This window comes from Gymnodraco acuticeps, unplaced genomic scaffold (assembly GCF_902827175.1).
Source record: "Gymnodraco acuticeps unplaced genomic scaffold, fGymAcu1.1, whole genome shotgun sequence".
Taxonomy (NCBI): Eukaryota; Metazoa; Chordata; class Actinopteri; order Perciformes; family Bathydraconidae; genus Gymnodraco; species Gymnodraco acuticeps.
Genome location: NW_022990214.1, coordinates 2,237,776 through 2,252,803, shown reverse-complemented (window position 1 = coordinate 2,252,803; position 15,028 = coordinate 2,237,776). Strand labels below are relative to the sequence as shown.

The window sequence follows — 15,028 nt, the reverse complement described above, 5'->3', positions numbered from 1 at the left end:
TTCATACTGCTCACAGGCTGATATCTAGTGAATTCATAGCCCTCACTGTTTATTCATCATTCAATTCATTCTATATTTTATTCTGTAGATTGTGTACATTACTTTTCACTTTACTGCTTGTTGCACCTGGTTAGAAGCTAAACTGCACTTCGTTGTCTCAGTACCTGTAATATGTGCAATAACAATAAAGTTGAATCTAATCTTGAGCAGGAACAAATGTATTTACTTAGTACATATCTGACATTAACGATTAAACACATGTGTGCATTCTTTATAAATGCAAACCGAGTCAAGCCGACTCCGGAGGTGGCGGGATGCACCTTAAAGTTGTTTGCAATCCGCCAAAAAACAGAGAGAAGAAGAAGAAGGCGAAGAAGAAGATGAAGAAGAAGAAGCCGACTCGGAGCTGTCCGACTTCAGGCGAGCTTTTTGAGACCTCCCCCGGCTGCGATCGGCTACTCTCGTCTACTTTCGAGGCGAGCCGCAACGCGTCTCAAACAAGCCTATTGTTTTAATGTATTTATTGTCAAAGCATTTAATTTATTCATTGCTATCGCGATGTTAAGAGCATTCTAGGGAATATAACAAAAAGTGTTTCTGAAGTGAGGGGGGGGGGGGGGCAGTCCGCCCCTGCCTTCAATCCCTCTGTGGCTCCTAAAACTCTGGTTGTGGATTTGGAAACAATTCAAATTAAGGTAAAAACTACAAGTGCATTAAAATGAATGTAAACAGGCAGACTATGGGCAGGTTTTACTGATGGATCTAAAGGACCCACCACAGATAGTACAGGTTCTGCAGTCACAGAAGTTGAGATATGCTGACACGCTTCAAATATAAATGTATATATTTTTAGCCATTTTAGCCATTTTGATGGCTTTAAAATGGGTTGAAGGAATAGGTCATCATACAGTGAATGTATGCTCTAGTCAGGTTCATTAAAGGTGGGGTAGGTAATTTTGGAGAAGCCAGCTCGAGTCCAGCCGGAAGAAATCTGCTACTTCCTTACAGAGCCCCTCCTCCAACACACAGACAGGCAGGTAGACCATCCAGTTATTTTAGCCGGGCCGGCTAAAATGATTGGTCGTGCTTTTACGGCTTCCACAGATGACATTTTGTTTTTGGATTTTTTTGTCAAAGCACTTAAGATATTCATTGCTATCGGGAAGTTAAGAGCATTCCATGGAATATAACAAAAAGTGTATCTCGAGCCGGTTTCTCAAACTTACCCCACCTTTAAGTATTTACTTTACGAAACCATAAAAAAAGGCAAGAGGAATAAGTTCACTGAGGTTATATCGTGTTGCTTATATTCTGTGTAATTGTAGTTGCAAGAAATATATAGAAACATAGGAAATCATTTTAGAAATACAAGTTTAAGGGCTAACAGTGGCTGGGAAACAGGAATGCTGAGGAAAGCCTGACGTACCAGACACTGCAAGGTTTCATCACTCCAGACGATGGCAGTAATGCAACACTGAAAATAAAAGACCAATGCATCTGTTGGAAGAAATGGGCAAGGTGGCTGACTGTAGTGGTTTTACAAATGGAAGATGTACATAAGATCCACGGTCTTCTGATGAGGTGAATATAATGGGAATATGGGAGGAAATAACTGAATAATGATTGTTCAGAATGGAAGAAATATTCAAGTTAAAACAGAATCAGAATTCCCAAGTAAAGATGTGATGGGGAATGGAGGTCCCAAATTAGGGAGATTAATTTCCCTATTCTCAGTTATGATGAATGTATTTAAAAACATTCAGGTTCTGTGAAAAAGAAAGAAAAATATGCATTTGAATGAAAAAAGAGCTCATCAAGGGATAAACCAAGTGGGGAGATTCTCTACAGAGAAGACATTTACAAAAGGGAAAAAATACTTTTAGCAAAGGACAATTTAATTTGGGAGATGAGATGATGATGATGAGTTAAAACTTGTTGGCAATAATTTGATGAAAGTTAAAGATTGTCAGTTTCTTTGTGTTTAATTTGATTTCAGATTTAACATGGAGGATTCACATTTTAAAGATGTCAAGAAAGTATGCTAAAAAGGAAATCAAATATTAAGGGTTATCGTTGGGAGCAGATAACTAATGCATATGTATGTTTCTCTGATCTGGTCAAGGCTCTAATATGGAAGCATGGCATGTGGGTCAGCAACCAAATCAGTGCTATCTGAGTCAGAAATAAGACTCAGAATCATCATTCACATCAGCATCGATAATAGGACATTTCAGAGTTTAGTTGTAGCCTTTATTCTGAACAAAGCATTAGTTTAACAGAAGAGTATGGAAAGACAAGGAAAGTACTAAACTGATTGTTTGACTTCTTGACCGACACTGTCCTGGGAAAAACATCTACATTGAGATGTCACAGTATGAACTACTCCCACTAGGTGGCGGAATTGCAACTCAGCGGATGCTGGCTGCCGTAAAACCTCAAAGAAGAAGAATGCAAGCTACCGTTAATTCTCAAGAGAAGAAGAATCCGCAACAAAAAATATATCCGTGAATTACACTCATTTAGTCCTGTAGATATTAGTTTAAATGTACTTCTCAATAAGTCCCTACAACATATTAAAGAAGTAGGTCTGCGTTGTGTTTGAAATAGGAGACCCCTGGCAGCTCAATGGAAATATGAACTGCAGTGTTTAGCTAGCTTGCATCCAAAGCTAACATTAGCTAGCATCCATCCATTCTGGTGTTACAGACTGTCTCTGTTTCACCCAAAGACAACATTACTCTACTGACGACTGAAGGTAAGATGATCTATTATCCTGAATGCCTTATGCTGTCTCTTTCAGTCTTAGCTTAATAAAAGGGCATAACAAACTGCATTGAAAACTACAAGTTAATATTTAAAGGCACCAGCATTTAAAAGATATCAAATAGGGTATACTCTAAACAAGCCTTACGGATGAGGTGGGAAAAGTACTCAGATAATTGACTTGAGTAAAAGTAGCAATACTACAGAGTAAACATACTCTGTTACAAGTTAAAGTCCTGCATTAGAAATTGAACTTCAGTAAAAGTATAAGCATTACAAATACTTTAAGTACTCGTTATGCAAAATGGAAATTTTAAGCTAAATATATTTTTTTATAATATTATATGGTGCATTTATGTGTTCATCACTTCAATGTTGCAATTGGTAAAGGTGGGGTTTATTTTAACTATTTTATACACTAGTGGGTAGCTTGACCTATAACAATATATAATAATGTGTGTCGGTTTATATTAATAACGTATATAAATAAAGTGTTAACCTATATCTGAAAAGTAACTAAAGTAGTGAGTAAAAAGTACAAGATTTGTCGCCAGAATGTAGTGGAGTAAAAGCATATTTTCTTTTTTAGTATTCTATTGCCTTTTGTTTTTTTTACATTTACAGTGTTACAGCAAAAGTGGCATAGCAGGTAAAAAAGGCAAGCAATAACAAAGAGTCAGCCATCTTACATAGAGACAAAAAACACACATTAGTAATATAAAAAATAAAGACGAATAAGTGCGATTACTTACGATAACTTTTTATTTTCTATATTATTTAAAGGGATATAATCAACATCAGTGTTTCATCTCTGCTGTCATCCTGTCTGTTGTGAAGCTCCATCTATCCTCCATGGCTTCTTCAGAGGTCAGCATGCAGGACATGAGGGAGATAGTGATCGTCACCATACCGGACAATGTGGGTGAGGAGCTCTCGTCTCTGGGGGAGGAGGAGGAGGAGAAGGCCGTGCTGGTGAGCGCAGAGCTCAGCGCTCAGACGGGGTAATGTACACACTCTGCTCAGGAACACAGTGTGAGCTTTCATGGTCCTGTTGTTCAGTTTGATGGATGAAACACTGTTGTTTTTTCAGGGAGGAAATCCTCACAGAAGCATCAGTGGACGCAGAAGCTGAGGCCAACAGAACAGATTCAATGTCCAGGGAAGAGGCAGTCATAGGTAATGTGACTCGCACAAATACACTGGATCATGTGACTCAGCATCCAGAATCAACATTGCTAATGCTTAAATCTAGAGATCTGAAGCGTACCAGTTTACCTCCATGTGATTCAAACAATTTTTCAAGACAATTGATTAACTTTGAATATGTGTATATGCCTCAAAAACAGAAGAGTCTGTGTTGGGATTAGAAGTTATTCTAATAGGAATTGTTCCAAAGCTTGTATTTCATTCTAGAAACAGCTCTCAGGTACCTCTGTAACTGAGCAACAAATCCTGCTGGGGCTATCCAAATGTGTTTCAAATACCCTTAATGATATTTATAATGTTATAAAAGATGTTGCATGATCAGATGTAAGAATTGACAGTGTTCTGGTCCCTGCAGTGAAGTTATCTGAGGAGGTGGATGTGGAAGCTGATGAATTCTACAACATCACCTGTGGAGACACCAAAGCCACGCTGGTTTGGAAGAAGTTTGTTTGCCCGGGGATCAACGTGAAATGTGTCCAGGTACAAAACACAAACTTCTACAAACAGCTCTGCTAAATCTCATTTCCAAACGCATTTTAGGAAATGTTGACTGAGTTTATGATTAATTGGATCATCTCATCTGGTTCTTTTCCTGCCCCTCCCATCAGTTCAATGGGCAGCTCATCAGCCCCAAGGAGTTTGTGTGTTTAGCAGGGAAATCCACTCTGAAGGACTGGAAGAGAGCCATCCGCCTCAATGGCACCATGCTCAGGTCTGTACTCATGGAATGCATTCCATAGAGGCCCAATTCTGCTTCTGTGGCTTTCCCTTTCCTGTAGTGTGCTATATACGTTTTTTGGAGTAAAAACAAACATTTTACAGATTGTATACATTCTTTTTTTCCCTGTTGTGTCTTGCTCTAAGCCTTAGATCTTATTTCACTCCACAGGAAGATCATGGACTCCGGTGAGCTGGACTTCTACCAACACTCCAAGGTCTGCTCTAACACGTGCCGCAGCACTAAGATAGACCTGGTGGGAGCCAAAGTGTCCGTCAGCACTGATCAGTCTGCTGACCTGGTCCCTGCCCCCCCCTCATCAGCTGACTGTAAGTTTCAAAGCGTCAGACATTGTGCTGGTTCATCTCAGAGCTGGATCCTCTACAGCAGTGGTTCCCAACTTGGGGTGCACGCCCCCCTTGGGGGGGAGCCAAAGATCGCAGGGAGGGCGCCAGTCCTCAGATGATTCGAGGCCAAATATCATATTTAGACTTTTTTTTTTTTTTTTTTACATATAATTGTCTCTACATTACAATAAAATATAAAAAATAATTGATTCATTAATTTGAATACAAATTCAAGTTAGCTCTGTTAAAGGCATAAAAAGACAGAAATGTATAATTCTTTCTTTAATAGAAATGTTTCTTCTGCCCGTAAAGTATCCAAACCAGGCTTGTCTGGATAAGCGCATTTTTAAAACACAGTCATTGTCCATGCCGGTTTCAGATTATTTGTCACTTTTGCTCCGATCAGATCGGTCTCCTCCATTTTGTAGATTATTTACGACTTTTGAATCCACATAAACACATCGGCAAAATCCGGCTTACATTGAGCATGTGTTTTAAACAGTTTAATCCCTTTGTGAATTGTTTCGTCAAAAACACGTGGGTTTGCTATCCTGGCACCAAGATGGTGGAATGAGCTCCCCATTGACATCAGGACGGCAGATAGCTTACACATCTTCCGGCGCAGACTGAAAACTCATCTCTTTCGACTCCACTTCGAGCGATAGAACTATTAACAAAGCACTTATATACTAATAAAGGGCTTGCTTATCTAAAGCCAGTTGAGTAGCACTTGAAATGTTTTGGCTCTATGAAACCTGATGTACTTATATGATTCTGTTTTCTTCAAGTTTGTGTCTTCTTGGTCGAATGCACTTATTGTAAGTCGCTTTGGATAAAAGCATCAGCTAAATGCAATGTAATGTAATGTTTCCACTTGCGCCGTCCTTTCATTTCATACATTTCCTTCATACAGCGGGAATCCAAATGAATGAATCCTGAGTCCAATAACCATCAAAGTCACTCCAATAGTGCTCCTTAATTACGCTTTCATCCTCCTTTAACAAAATACTTCACATTCATCCAGTTTGTGACAGTAGTTGTAGCATTTTGAGACTTTGAAACTTTAATTACTGCTGTTGCGCCCCCCCCCCCCCGTGTGTGTGTGTGTGTGTGTGGGGGGGGGGGCGCAACTTCCAACAGGAGTCATTTGGGGGGGCTCTTGGGAAAAAAGGCTGGGAACCACTGCTCTACAGCATGGGTCGGCAACAGGCGGCCCGCGGGCCAATGGTGGCCCGCCAGCAATAACATTTGGCCCGGAAAATTATTTTGAGAATAAAAATAAAAGATTGTTTTTTTTATTTTTTACAATATCGGACCGACAGTCGCACATATAGCCTATAATGTCCGAATAGAGAATCTACCTACACCTGAAGAATGCTTATTCAAGTTATCCAAGTTGAGAGTGAATGACACACAGCACAGGCACAATCTGGCAGTGGGGTGCACTGACGATGATAGTGGATCAATAAGTGAGTGGTGCTGAAATAGCCAACATGCGGTGTGTGGTTTGAAAAAACTAACACCAGCTCACTAAATAATTCAAACGTAATGTTTACTTATATGTGAACAGTAACAAAGTTCAGTCAAAACATTGACAACAAAATCGGAGAAGCCGATTGATCATGGAGGGCGAGGGGTGGTGGTGCATAAGCTGCCACCCCAGTTGACAGCTTTGTTTGAAAGAAAGGATTTGGCTCATCGGATATTTATGAGAGAAAATCCCTAATGTCCGAGTGCCAGTGAATGCAGCACAAGACGCGAGCCTTGTAACCCCTCCCCCGGCCCTGGCGCGAGCGAGGAAATGTGATTGTCATTTGAACGGGACGGCGCAAAACGAGAAGCATTCGGTCTACAATGACAGAGAAGACACTGTCAAGTTTGGCTGTACTCAGCATTGATTGAAAACGCACTAAAGCTTTGGATCTTAATAAGTTGGAGAGCAGTGGCGGACTGGCCATCTGTAGAATCTGGGGAATCACAGAACGGCACCCCAGCGAGGCTCCCCCCCCCCCCCCCCCCCCCCCCCCCCCCCCCCCCCCCCCCCCCCCAGTTGACAGTTCACTAGCGCACCCCCCCCCCCCCCCCCCCCCAGCATTCGAACGTGTCACATGTTTTAACAATCAATTATTTAAATAAGCCTTTGATTATGTTCCGGCCCGTTATCTGGTGGCTCAGAAAAACATTGGCCCAAGGCCACACTTACTTGCCGACCCCTGCACAACATACATGTCAAACTCAAGGCCCGGGGGCCAAATCTGTGGTGGATTTTATTTCGGCCCGCAGGATAATTTCTAATCACTATTAGATCTGGCCCGCCGGTATATTGCATTCACACCTTCACTCCATCCTGAGGGTTTCCTCAGCTCAGAGCCTGACCCCAAACATTGATGAACTTGTACCCAAGATGAGATGCCAAGTATCTGGCTTGAAATAACTGGATGGCCTACCTGCCTGTCAGCCTTCCATCTGTGCACAAACGGATCTCGTGCCCTCATTGGTCATGTGTGCGTTCGTGTGTGTTGGAGGAGGGGCTCAGGAAGGAAGTGGCAGATTTATCCCGGCTGTGTATTTTCAAATTCTAGCGCACTCGAGCTGGTTTTTCCAAAATGACCTACCCCACCTTTAAATGGATGTTTCCTTCTGCACTTTTTCTCTCACGACAACAGGGCATGTTTGGTTTTTCTTTGAGGGAAATAGTTTTGTTGAAGCTGTTGTTGGCCTGTGGGAAAATGTAATCATAAGAAATGACTCTGGAAAAGCTGCAGATAGAGCCATAAGAAATGAATGCAACTGATTATTTAATGTTTAATGTTGTTTTTATAGGCAATCATTTAAGCTTTGTTAGTTCCAGGTTCAATATGTGCAATAAGTTCATTTCAATACGTTTTGCAATAAACATTGAACCAGTCCGGCCCTCGACTGGTACAGATTTTTTAATTTTGGCCCACTGTGTATTTGAGTTTGACCCCCCTGCTCTACAGGATGCAACATTTATATTTACGCTTGAGTGGTGGTTTGGTTCCTCTGCTGCAGTATGTAAAGGTGTCCACAAAGAAAGGCAAAACACTCAGAAAGAAGACGCTGGCTGCAGGGTTTGTCTCAAGGCAAGTGACAAACCCTGCACTCTGTTCTCATTTGAAAAAAATTGCTGGCGATGTTGGGATGCAGTCCAGGTATATCAATTATATTACAGGGGGTGTAGATTTGAGAATACAAGGAATTTGTTTTGAGTATTTTTATGTGCACAAGAAACATGAATATAGGATAGGAAAACACTAAACAATACATATATTAATAATAACTGAAATGATAGGGGGAAAAGCTTGTAAGCCATATTCCTATGTGCGGTATCACCCAGAATCAATGGAGTTGTGTGGTTTAATGAGTGTTGTGTACTGTTTGTGTTGCAGTGAATGGAGCAGCAGTCTCTTTCCCTGAGGCGATGGAGGAGACGTCAGAGTGGGTCACCGCCATCGGAGGTGATCAAACCTGCGCACACACTCACCTTAATGTGGAGGGAACCGGTGGAGTGTGTACTTTATTGTGTGTGTGTGTGTCTCCAGAGGACTCGGTGACTTTCTGGCGTTCAGTGAAGGATGCTGGTCTGATGGAGGAGGTGGTGGAGGACTTCCAGAAGGAGCTGCAGGAGGTGCTGAAGGGGCTGCAGGAGAGAGTGTGTGACCCCCCGCTGCAGGTCAAAGGTCAGAAGGAGGGTCCAAACATCCAACTACACCCACCACTGTAATGACTGTCTGGGGGAAAGCGTGTTTTGTTCCTCGATTTTAGAATAAATAAAATGATAATTAATGCATTTAAACAGAAGAATATAAACATACAAATAAAATGTACAAGGAAAATAAAACAAAAATCTTTATATAAACGTTATAAGTTATAGCATCAGAAATAAACACTTCATATAAATGCATGTGTCTTTGAACATGTTCATACATTACTCATGTCTTAAACATGACTAGAAAGTCAAAATGATTATTCTACCAAACGTGAGTCGGCTACAAAAAGTCTTAGTCCAGCAATTTTTCAATAAAGGTTGCAGTAGAATCCCTCGTAAATGTTGAACTCTGACCATCCTGTCTTTGCTTTCCAGATGCTGTGTTGCTCAACAACATAGTGCAGAACTTTGGGATGTTGGACCTAGTGAAGAAGGTTCTGGCCAGTCATAAGAGCCAGATGGACCGCTACAGAGAGCAGTACACCCGCAGCCTGGCCGGTCAGTACACGCTGCACTGTGTTCACACAGACCAGGGAGGGGGGGTAATCTTCCAGTTTGTGTTACTAAGGGTTAGCTACACTTAGCTAAAGCATGGCCGCTGTGATTCCCCTCTGTAGAGTGGTAGTTCCTAAAGTGTCTCACTGTTTGCTATCTCCCATTCCTACTGCCTAAAGGACCGGCGCAGAACATTATTCATGGTCAGGTGTGCCGTTGGTCAGTGCAAACATTACGTAGCTTGTGCCAATTCTTTCACTGCCATGCAATTCATTCGTTGGGGTCCACTTGGTAATGTAATCAAATGTGCGTACGTTTTATTTTTGACCTTTCTCTTACAACTTCATTTGTGTTTTATGTTTGCACCATCATACGCCAAAGCAAGTAAACAGTAAATGGATATTTATTCTCTGTGCTGCGTTACAGTCCTCCCGAGTAGAACCAGTGTGTATTGACGGTGTGTGTTTGTGTGTGTTGACGGTGTGTGTTTGTGTGTATTGACGGTGTGTGTTTGTGTGTGTTGACGGTGTGTGTTTGTGTGTATTGACGGTGTGTGTTTGTGTGTGTTGACGGTGTGTGTTTGTGTGTGTTGACGGTGTGTGTATTGACGGTGTGTGTATTGACGGTGTGTGTGTTTATGTGTATTGACGGTGTGTGTGTTGACGGTGTGTGTGTTTGTGTATTGACGGTGTGTGTGTTGACGGTGTGTGTGTTGATGGTGTGTGTGTTGATGGTGTGTGTGTTTGTGTGTATTGACTGTGTGTGTGTTGATGGTGTGTGTGTTGATGGTGTGTGTGTTGATGGTGTGTGTGTGTTTGTGTGTATTGACTGTGTGTGTGTTGACGGTGTGTGTGTTGACGGTGTGTGTGTTTGTGTGTATTGACGGTGTGTGTGTTGACGGTGTGTGTGTTTGTGTGTATTGACGGTGTGTGTGTTGACGGTGTGTGTGTTGACGGTGTGTATTGACTGTGTGTGTGTGTGTTTGTGTGTATTGACGGTGTGTGTATTGACGGTATGTGTTTGTGTGTGTTGACGGTGTGTGTGTTGACGGTGTGTGTGTTGACGGTGTGTGTGTTGACGGTGTGTGTGTTTGTGTGTATTGACTGTGTGTGTTGACGGTGTGTGTGTGTGTGTTTGTGTGTATTGACGGTGTGTGTATTGACGGTGTGTGTGTTGACGGTGTGTGTGTTGACGGTGTGTGTGTTGACGGTGTGTGTGTTTGTGTGTATTGACTGTGTGTGTGTTGACGGTGTGTGTGTGTGTTTGTGTGTATTGACGGTGTGTGTATTGACTGTGTGTGTTGACGGTGTGTGTGTTTGTGTGTGTTGACGGTGTGTGTGTTTCAGGGTTCGTACGGTCATTGAAAACCTGGAAAAGTCATGGAAATTCAAAATGCAAATTCCAGGCCCTGGAAAAGTTATGGAAAACAATATTTTTCCCAAAGTTTTGAAAAAGTCATGGAAATGTAACTAAAGTTGCGTCAAATATAATTTACATTTTATCTAATCGCCGAAATCTGCGGTCGCGAGCTGTTATGTGCCATCATGACGCACATGGTGTTTTTTAATATATGAAGCGCGAGCTGTGTGCTCGAGTCTTCCTGGCTGTCGGCTGAACTCTGCTGCTCCGGGATGAGGGTCAGCTACATTAGCTACGGTGTGTTCGTTAAGTGTGCGGAGTCACTGTGGCACAGACTGAGCCGCTGGTGAACAGCTGTTAGAACGGGCCGTTCAGGTGTTCAGAGCAGAGCGGCAGAGCGTGATGTGAACTGAAACGTTTTTCTGTCGCAATATCATTTAAGGAATCTTTGAGCTAGCTAGCATACAGTCACTATCTGCTAACGTTAGCTTTAGCCTTCGTTTTCTAATAGTTTTTTTCATAGGCTATAAACAGAGGTGGTATAAGTATATATATTTACTAGAGTAAAAGTAGAAGTACTCAGATCTTGTACTTTAGTAGAAGTACTCAGATCTTGTACTTAATAAAAGTATAGTACTCAGATCTTGTACTTGAGTAAAAGTAGAAGTACTCAGATAAGTAAAAGTAGAAGTACTCAGATCTTGTACTTGAGTAAAAGTAGAAGTACTCAGATCTTGTACTTTAGTAGAAGTACTCAGATCTTGTACTTAATAAAAGTAGAAGTACTCAGGTCTTGTACTTGAGTAAAAGTAGAAGTACTCAGATCTTGTACTTGAGTAAAAGTAGAAGTACTCAGATCTTGTACTTGAGTAAAAGTAGAAGTACTCAGATCTTGTACTTGATTAAAAGTAGAAGTACTCAGATCTTGTACTTTAGTAGAAGTACTCAGATCTTGTACTTAATAAAAGTAGAAGTACTCAGATCTTGTACTTGAGTAAAAGTAGAAGTACTCAGATCTTGTACTTGATTACAAGTAGAAGTACTCAGATCTTGTACTTTAGTAGAAGTACTCAGATCTTGTACTTAATAAAAGTAGAAGTACTCAGATCTTCTACTTGAGTAAAAGTAGAAGTACTCAGATCTTGTACTTGAGTAAAAGTAGAAGTACTCAGATCTTGTACTTGATTAAAAGTAGAAGTACTCAGATCTTGTACTTGAGTAAAAGTAGAAGTACTCAGATCTTGTACTTAATAAAAGTAGAAGTACTCAGATCTTCTACTTGAGTAAAAGTAGAAGTACTCAGATCTTGTACTTGAGTAAAAGTAGAAGTACTCAGATCTTGTACTTGAGTAAAAGTAGAAGTACTCAGATCTTGTACTTGATTAAAAGTAGAAGTACTCAGATCTTGTACTTGAGTAAAAGTAGAAGTACTCAGATCTTGTACTTAATAAAAGTAGAAGTACTCAGATCTTGTACTTAATAAAAGTAGAAGTACTCAGATCTTGTACTTGATTAAAAGTAGAAGTACTCAGATCTTGTACTTGAGTAAAAGTAGAAGTACTCAGATCTTGTACTTGATTAAAAGTAGAAGTACTCAGATCTTGTACTTGAGTAAAAGTAGAAGTACTCAGATCTTGTACTTGAGTAAAAGTAGAAGTACCAGAGTGTAGGAATACTATGTTTCAGTAAAAGACCTCTATTCAAAATGTTCCTCAAGTAAAAGTAGAAAAGTATTCTCATCTAAATATAGTGAAAGTAGCGACAGTAAAAGTAGTCGTTGTGCAGATTGGTCCATTTCAGAATAATATATATGATATGTTTTATAATGATTGATCATTAAAGTGTTCTCAAAGCTGGTAAAGGTGCAGCTAGTTTGAATGACTTTGTATACTGCAGGGTAGCTGGTGGATTTACTCCAGGTGGAACTAAAGTCTGATTCAACACTTGATTATATTGTTCATCATTCATCCACATCTGTGAAGTAACTAAAGGTATTAAATAGATGTAGTGGAGTAGAAGTACACCATGTACCACTGAACTGTAGAGGAGAAAAGTACAAAGTAGCAAAACATTGAAATACTTAATAAAGTACAACTATCTCAAAATTGTACCCAAGTATAGTACTTGAGTTTATGATCTTAGTTACTTAGTTAAGCCTTGCACAGAGGCATGAAAATACATTTTCAAAATGCTCAACAGCCAAAATTATAAAATGACTGCTCCAATTAAAATAAATGCTTTTATATATTTCTATTAGATGTGACTCTTTGGCGTTTCTGTTATTACTAACTGCTGCTTTAGTTGCTCTGACTGCTCAAATCATCTGTTATTCCTCATTTTAAAGCCGATATTCCGTGGGGTCGGGGGGCTCGGATCCTTGTCACCTTTTTCATACCTGATGAGTTTGCCTCCCTGACTACAGTTGCTTTAGCGTGTAGAAGCTAGTAAGACTACTATTTGATTTGTTTTAGATAGGCACTACATGTTTCATATGCAGACCTTATTTTCCTGTTTCATGTTAAAATAGACATCTTTCAGTGGTAATTTTTTTTTGGTAATGGAAAATTAGGTAAAGGTCATTGAGAAGTCATGGAAAAGTCATTGGTGAAAAAGTGTATGAACCCTGGTGTTTGTGTGTGTTGACGGTGTGTGTGTGTTTGTGTGTATTGACGGTGTGTGTTTGTGTGTATTGACGGTGTGTGTTTGTGTGTATTGACGGTGTGTGTTTGTGTGTATTGACGGTGTGTGTATTGACGGGGTGTGTATTGACGGTGTGTGTATTGACGGTGTGTGTTTGTGTGTATTGACGGTGTGTGTGTTTGTGTGTGTTCCTCAGCCTTGGAGCAGCAGTGTGACGAGCACAGGAAGCGCGCCAAGGAGCTGAAGAGTAAATCCCAGCACCTGAACAACGTGCTGATGACCCTTGCCCCGGTGCCCGCCCCCCCCACGCCCAAGCGTCCCCGGCTGACCCGAGCCGTCTCCGGGCCCGCCTCCGTCAACGCCGCCCCCACCCAGATCACTCTGAACCAGATGGGGGGGCTTCTGACCATGGCAGGAGGAACCGGCGCCAACCTGGGGGGGTACACCCTTCTGACCTCCTCGCTCTCGGGGTCCGAGCTGATGGGCGACGCCTCTAACCTCACCGTGCTGTCTGCGGCGGCGGGCCAGGAGGGGGCCGGGGGGTCCCTGCTGAAGCTGATGGGGCCTCAGTTCCAGCTGGTGACGATGCAGAGCCTGTCCTCCGTCCAGCAGCAGGCCGGCACCATCAGTGTGCTGGAAACCACGGCAACCGCTGCGGACGACTCACAAGAGGAATGCAAGGCAGACGGCGACGGAGGGGGTCAGCCAGAGCAGGTTAAAGAGGAAGGGGGGGGGGAATCAGAGGAGCAGCACTGAGACAGAGACAGATGTTCCCCCCCCTTGTTATTCTCATTATTCTGGATGAAAGGACGGCTGAGGACTCGTCCACATGTTCACTTTTACAGATAATTTAATTCAATTTGACCATGTAGGTATTAGTATTGGAGGTATGTCTGATGTGTGTCAGCAATGATTTGATTGTAAATATGTAACTAATATATTTGATACAGCCGTGTGTTTCTGTAGGGACGTATGAGGCCGAAAGAAACAGTGTTGTTGAGTTTAGTAATAAATGCTCAGTCTTCAAATGGAAAACGTGTATTGTTACATAGTGTAAATATGAATGTGTTGTTTTTCACTCTTATTTTATTGTTGATCGCTTCCAGATGTCTTTATCAAATGAAATCAGTTAAAATGACAATGTACTAGATTTGAAATGTGTTGAGGTGATATCAAAACGAGTAAATGAGCTGTTTTCCACTAACATATACATGTATGGTATTTTCTATTGAGACAAATGATAGTTACCTTAAAGCAAATAGTAATAAAGACATTTTCAATGTAGATCCATTCACCAGAGTAGGGTTATAGTGTGTTCATCCTGTTGTATTGAAGCTGCCCTGATGTCTTCTGGTGAAAAAAGATATACAAGTATTATAGAAATATAATGGGTGATCATCAACGGTGGAAAAGGTACTCAGCTACTCTGCTTAAGTAAAAGTACTACACCTACTCCAGTACAAGTACCAGTCCTGAGTTAGAAATGTTACATTAGGAAAAGTACAGAAGTGTTATGAGCTAGATGTACTGAGGTATCGAAAGGAAACGCCCTCATTGTGAAGAATGGCTCTTTTAAAAGTGCTGTGTTATTATAGGATATTATATTATTGTGTTTTCATTATTAGAAAAATACATGTTAATGTTTTAATAATTTAATTTAAGATAGTAATGACAAAATGAGTAGTAAATATATACCATTCAAACAACATGTTACTCATGTATAAACTAAGTATAAGTGTCAAATAAATGTAGTGGAGTAGAATTACAAAG

At 41.1% G+C, this 15,028-nt stretch overlaps 1 protein-coding gene across 1 annotated transcript; it reads left to right on the top strand.

The window, feature by feature from the left end:
* The first annotated feature begins 2,450 nt into the window (after positions 1-2,450).
* On the top strand, positions 2,451-14,550 carry gmeb2 (glucocorticoid modulatory element binding protein 2). The gene is made up of 10 exons (XM_034218552.1): positions 2,451-2,755; positions 3,601-3,764; positions 3,854-3,939; positions 4,325-4,449; positions 4,578-4,681; positions 4,859-5,016; positions 8,445-8,513; positions 8,598-8,735; positions 9,140-9,262; positions 13,455-14,550. The coding sequence occupies exons 2-10, from the start codon at positions 3,616-3,618 to the stop codon at positions 14,012-14,014; spliced, it is 1,512 nt and encodes a 503-aa protein (XP_034074443.1). The 5' UTR covers positions 2,451-2,755; positions 3,601-3,615; the 3' UTR covers positions 14,015-14,550.
* Positions 14,551-15,028: the final 478 nt, after the last annotated feature.

Excerpts from the sequence above, each read along its gene's own strand:
- gmeb2 (XM_034218552.1), top strand. The coding sequence starts at position 3,616 with ATGGCTTCTTCAGAGGTCAGCATGCAGGACATGAGGGAGATAGTGATC. Across the intron at positions 4,682-4,858 it reads CTCAATGGCACCATGCTCAG|GAAGATCATGGACTCCGGTG; the intron begins GTCTGTACTCAT and ends TTCACTCCACAG. Across the intron at positions 9,263-13,454 it reads GTACACCCGCAGCCTGGCCG|CCTTGGAGCAGCAGTGTGAC; the intron begins GTCAGTACACGC and ends TGTGTTCCTCAG.